Source organism: Salvia hispanica, unplaced genomic scaffold (assembly GCF_023119035.1).
Source record: "Salvia hispanica cultivar TCC Black 2014 unplaced genomic scaffold, UniMelb_Shisp_WGS_1.0 HiC_scaffold_179, whole genome shotgun sequence".
NCBI lineage: Eukaryota > Viridiplantae > Streptophyta > Magnoliopsida > Lamiales > Lamiaceae > Salvia > Salvia hispanica.
Genome location: NW_025951892.1, coordinates 10,902 through 17,000, shown reverse-complemented (window position 1 = coordinate 17,000; position 6,099 = coordinate 10,902). Strand labels below are relative to the sequence as shown.

Here is a 6,099-nt window from a genome sequence, read left to right as displayed (position 1 = left end):
AACCTAGAACCAGTTCAAGCTTGTTATATTGCAATTTGAAGGTTTTATATGATCATGACCATTATCATGTGATTCCACATACTAATTGGAGAAACAAACAGAGTAAATTAAATCCACAACCAATTGAAAGATGAAAACTTTGGTATGCATCAAGGGCCATCAATACATCACTCAAGTAAACTCCCCCAAGTATTACTCCAAATTAACAAGGAATTCATTCACAAACAAACAAGAGTTGATTCAATTAACCCAAATTAACAAGGAAATCCTCCACAAACAAACCAGATAGCACTAGTATGTGTTTTTGCAGCTACCTATTCCATTAAAACAACAAAACTAGTAACAAAGAGACACTAAGCAGAGTTAATAATACTGCACAAACACACCGTGGGTGCAAAATTCCCAATTGAGAACAGGAACTTGTCAAAAAGGAAAATAAAATGATTGACCTGATAGTCGCGGAGACCGACGAGGATAATATCACCGGCGGCGATCCAAACCTTCTTGTGCATCTTGCCGCGGATATGGCAGAGACGCTTGACGCCATCGATACAGGTGGCCTCGCAGCGGCCGTTACCGAGCATGCGCATGACCTGGGCGTATTCCTGCCCATCCTCCTTGAAGACGAGCTCTCTCTTCTCATCGTCGGCCTCGTTCTTCCCCCTCTTCCGATTCTTCCCTCCCTTTCCCTTGTTCTTCGGCATCGCTGGCTATTTCATATATTCTATAGACTGTCGGTGAAAAATTAACTGCATCCAAATCCAAACGTATGTAACAAAATGTCGCGAATAAACTTTTTTTTAGTACTTATTTATGCAAATAATAATTTTTAGTACCAATATCAAACAATAGTAAATTATTTTATATGAATGGTGTAATTACCATATTAAAACTGGGTTACTAAATCGATTAAGATTGTGAATATAAAATTCTTTTCGAGATAATTATACTAATTTTAATCGGATTTCTCCCTAATCTTGTAATTTAAGGAATATTTTTCTTTTTTCTCTTAAAAATAACTGTGAATTTTGATCGAAGCTTTGTCCATCTTACAAATTTAAAAAATCAATGAAGAAAATAAAGTTTAACATTATTCGCAAATAAATATTAAAGTCTGCTCTTACAGTTTTGGTGCATTTGAAACATTTGAAACAACACAATTTTTAATGCATAATTTGAAAGTAAAAGAGAAAAAGAGAGAAAAAAATAATAGAATTAATGTTAGTAAATTACGAGCATTCAATTTTTATTACAGATAACATAAATAAATTAATATATGCGGAGCTTAAATATTTCATAAAAATAAAAAGTTTGAAATTGTCATTTTTTTTTATGAATTCACTAAAATAAATAAGCTTACTATTTTTTAAAAACGAAGGAGCATATAGAAAACAATAATAAATATAAGTATATTACTGAATCGACGAGACTATGAATATAAAGATTCAGGTAAATATATAAAAACCCAAATTTCAGCTGATGCATAATTTCACCCAAATCTATTGAAGCAAATTAGAGCTCTTCAAAAAGGGTAAGGCCTGTCAGAAACAAAACAACCCTATTTACAGCATTCAGCATCACAACAACATCTCTATGTATATCACACAAAAGTATACAGCCTGACTCTTCAAAGTAATTGCAACATTTTACTTAATTATAAATCATCTCTCTTGGAGCTGAAAGGAAAGGGATTTCAAGAGCTCTCTCTTTCCGCCCTTCTCTACGTGCGGCGACGTCGCGTTTGATGGTGAGCTCGGCTCGGAGATGGAGCATGTCGCTGATGAAATAGAGACTGTCGTCGTCAGAATGAAGTCCACGGAATGCTGAACAGGCTGCGCTATCCAACTGCCTTCCCGCTCGGTGAATGTGTAGTTACCCTTGTATTTGCTGATGTATTCTTCTGTGGGTTTGGATCTGGCAGCGAATTCATAATCAACAGCGAATGAGACGGAGCCCTTTTCTTGCATCCCGAGGAACAGGCCGAAGCAGTGAAACGAGCTCCTTGATCCATGTTGCAATGCGCAGATAGGAAGAAGCCTGGCCCGCCCAGGTGGAACGCTTGAGAATACACCCGCCCTGATGGGAACAGACCAGCACACTCTTCTTCCCGCTTAAGATCTAAGTAGACTACGCACTGTTGGCGTGGGTGTTCAAACCCAACAACCTTGACCGGCCTGTATTTGTAAGACGTCCACAAACCGGCTAGAGGATGATGACTCCTCTATGGCATGCATTCTCTGACGATGTGGGGCCTCTGCCTTGAAAAAACATTAGGCATCAAGCACAACTTTAGTAGCAAAATCTTGATCAAGTCATTGCAGGTCAGAACTTTCCTAAGCTTCCGGAATTCATGTAAGGGAAACGGATAAAGCGACCCAACCGCAGAGGATCACGCCGCTCCTCCAGCTGGATAGTGAGTCCTGGTCCACTTTAGTGCAAAGTCGTAAACTGGGCATCCTGAAGCCAATTCTAAGACTATCGCTTTTGACAGGATTGCTTCGATTCCAGCAAGAGGCAAATTCATAACCTCATCTTGGAACCTGCTCTCGGTATAAAAAAAACATAAGTGAATTACACCAGCAGGGGCAGAGTAATTAATATAGCCAATAGAAAGTCAAATGATGATTATCAAAGGGAGGGGCAGCAGAACTACTTTGATATATCTTTGCATGCAGCTAAGAATTGTTTTGCTGCATCAGTCAGTGGTTGAACTGCATCAGCCATAAGGACACTAGAAGGAAGATTCAGATACAGTAACGCAGACTCTGGAGTCATGGGCAATGTTCTCAGTGAACGACTACAATGTCTCATACATGAAGCAATCCCCAAACTTATCAGCAGCCATTAGCACGTCTAACAGCAGGAGCTGTATTGGTGCTTAACTTGTTAAGTACTATAAAATTTAGGAGTTCCATAAGTGCAGCTTTCTGTTACAATGAAAAATATGTTACTTAAGCAATGCAATTGAGCAATAAATGCAAATAATAACCTGGATAAGCTCCCCTTCCTAAATGCAAGAGAGCAGTAGCTAACAATAAAATCAGTAACAATATAAGGGAAAAAACTAAAAAAATAACTGGAAGAAAATGCTCAGTCAAAAACTGAGGGTCCCAAATATCATCTTGAACTGAATAAAGATATTGAAAAAGCATCTCTGGAACCAAACTTGCAAATCCAAGAGTTATGTACAAGAAGTAGCTATATGTTTTTGCATAATGCACTAGTCCGATCGACCACATACCTGAGGCATTAATTCTTAGGGTGACATGTCTCTGTTCTGATTCCATCATACCATTTGAGAACAACTACAAAATGGAAGAGTAGAATAAGAAATGTGCACATTAATTTTTATAAAGGAAAACAAATATTAGAAACTAAATCTATGAGTACCTTATAGAAAAATGGACTCTTGGCTGCTAAGATGGGAGAGCTAATATGCAAGCTTTTCACTCTAATTACTTTTGAACCATCTTCAGACCAATTTGAATCATCACTTTGAACAGCTTCATCGCTCTTGCAATGGCAACATACCAAATATAAGTACCAACTCAGAGCAGAAGGAATAAAAAGACCATTAATCTATCGGTAGTTGATATTCAAGAAGTAAGCAACTTCATGAAAACATATGTGCATTTCCGTCTCATGAACATACTTTTCAAAGATTGTGTTCAAAAAATATGATGTGTGATGAAAGTAAATCTCTGGCATACAAATGAAGATGAGTCACAATTTTAATAATAGGATAACCGCATGGGAAGAGATTCCTAAATTTAAGGTAAATAGAGACACAAGTTCAGCAAAGTCGATATGTGACAAATCAATCATGTAGTTTATGTTGCAACATTAACAAATTGTTCACGGGGTTTTCATTCATTAAGCAATATGATAATCATGGAGGCAATTTATTTCACTCAATTTCACCAAATTGGCTACACTGAATGCAATCATACATAAACTTGCTATAGATCTTATTTGCCAAGAACATTTCCCCCGTATGTACTTTTCTGCTGTAATAACTCATATTCTCCATTCAAACTTAAGGCTAATCATATAAATGTCCTAGAATGCTAAAATACTAATTACCGTGTCGTATTATAATGCTCAACTGAAAATCCAAATCATGATTACATGACAAAGTGTAAGCAATGTAGAAATTAATTTCAGTTAATTACCTGATAGGATTATCTTCTATCATCGGAATCTCTTCCTCATCATGATTCTCGTCACCCACGCCCATCTTCAGCTTCTGGCTGACAGTCTAAAATCTGCTCTTCAGGACAATTGTTGATATCCAAAGCTGCAAACGAGTGGTACATGTCTGGTTAAGATGAGCACAACCCATACCATTATAAGAAAGAGTATAAACCAAATACACGTGCACAAGGGTATCAAGAAATCACCCATGCAACGCACGTCACTAATTGTCTAACAGAGAAGACGCGTTAGGTTAACAATAGAAGCATTTCTTACATAGATCATTCATAACAGGATAAATACCAACGCCAATTAATTCCAGTTTTCCTAGTTGAAAGGACAGCTCCTCGATCGTTAGATACTCAACTCTAGAGTAGCATTGATTGCCATTATCTACAAATTTAATTTCTGAAAAAAAAAAACATGCTAATTTAATTTCTAAAAAAACATTCTCAACTATCCTATAGTTAGACTCTTATAGGAGTTCACCATCTACAAATTTAATTTCCAAAAACATGCTAAATAAAGCAAATCTCCAGTACCACATAAGAAACAGCAGCTAAAAGACCAGAGCTATTTTGTTCAGCATCATTAGATTCCTCCACAACATAAAAATTACTTAGTCAAACATTTAAATGATCCACCTCCAGCAACCCTAGCACAAACTTCAATTTACAGATGCTAAGCTATTTCATTTGTCGAGCTACACCAAAATTTCAAAACAATCAAATAAATCTCATAAATTTTTAATTTCATTTCATTCAAATAACCAAGCAAACAACGCGATTTCACCAACAACAATAACTGAGCAAGTTGACTAAATCAGCTCACCACTTTTTTTCTTGGTCGCATCGCCGCGTCGGCTTGCCTTGCGCAGCGCCCAATCAGCTGGTTTTGCAGCCATCGTCCTCGGCGGAATGCGAGAATCTCGATTCGGAGAACTCGGTCGGGGAAATTGCTGTCGTTGAAGGCGAATCCGAAATCGGGGTCGGGCTGGCGCTGGGGGGGGAGGTGTAGGCGGAGTCCATGACGGGGGCGGTCGGGTCGAACAGATCCCGACCCGAATCCCTCATGATTCTCTCTCTAAAACCTTTTCTCGTTATCCACTGAGGAGAGAGTGTAAAAACTATAATGAGAGAGAGAGAATTCACGGATGCTTTGCTGTGGATTTCAAAGTCTTCTTTTAATTTGCTTTCAATTTGGGTCCAATTTTTCTATGCGTATTTATATGCTTATTTCTAAAATATAATTTTTTTAATTTAGTAGAATATTTTTGGTTAAAAATGTTTTTAGGAAAAAGTAAATTTTGTAGCTATAATTGGTTGGTAAAGTATCCTATTTTTGTGAATAACTATAGTTGGATAATCTGTCTCCCTGGTTTCTAATGTTAGAACTCCTTCAAATCTAATAGCTATATCTATATAGATATGATTATTTATCATGCAATGAATGTTTTCATTATTAATGCATCTACATCAATTCGTCTCAATAATTATACAGTCGGTTTTTTTCAAAAAAGGACCAATTTGAACTTCTATTTCGTGGTGCAATTTTAGAATTCTCAAAAAAGTAAACCATGAAAGTTGAATTTGTTCAGACATATTCATGATGAAAATCCGATCACCAACTTGCCGATACACATTGTCCATTAATGAATAAAACAATATCATTGGATGAAAAGTATCAAAAAATGATGCATTCATGTTTTTGATACGACATTGTCCATTAATGAATAAAACAATATCATTGGGTGAAAAGTATCCCCAACAGATTGCATTGATGTTTTTGCTATGTGATCTTTGAGAATAAATCCAAATTGTATAAATTTGTCGATTGACTTTTAAAGTGGAACAATCAAATTTGATCGAACTCGTTATTTTTGGGCAAATTGCTTTAAAATGGTCA

At 36.6% G+C, this 6,099-nt stretch overlaps 1 protein-coding gene and 1 pseudogene across 1 annotated transcript; both read right to left on the bottom strand.

Moving 5' to 3' along the window:
* Positions 1-217: 217 nt before the first annotated feature.
* On the bottom strand, positions 218-704 carry LOC125198652 (eukaryotic translation initiation factor 1A-like). The gene has a single exon (XM_048096970.1). It carries the CDS (start codon positions 702-704, stop codon positions 354-356), a length of 351 nt encoding a protein of 116 aa, XP_047952927.1. The 3' UTR covers positions 218-353.
* A 946-nt stretch (positions 705-1,650) lies between these two features.
* On the bottom strand, positions 1,651-5,267 carry LOC125198651 (annotated as a pseudogene).
* Between the last annotated feature and the right edge of the window lie 832 nt (positions 5,268-6,099).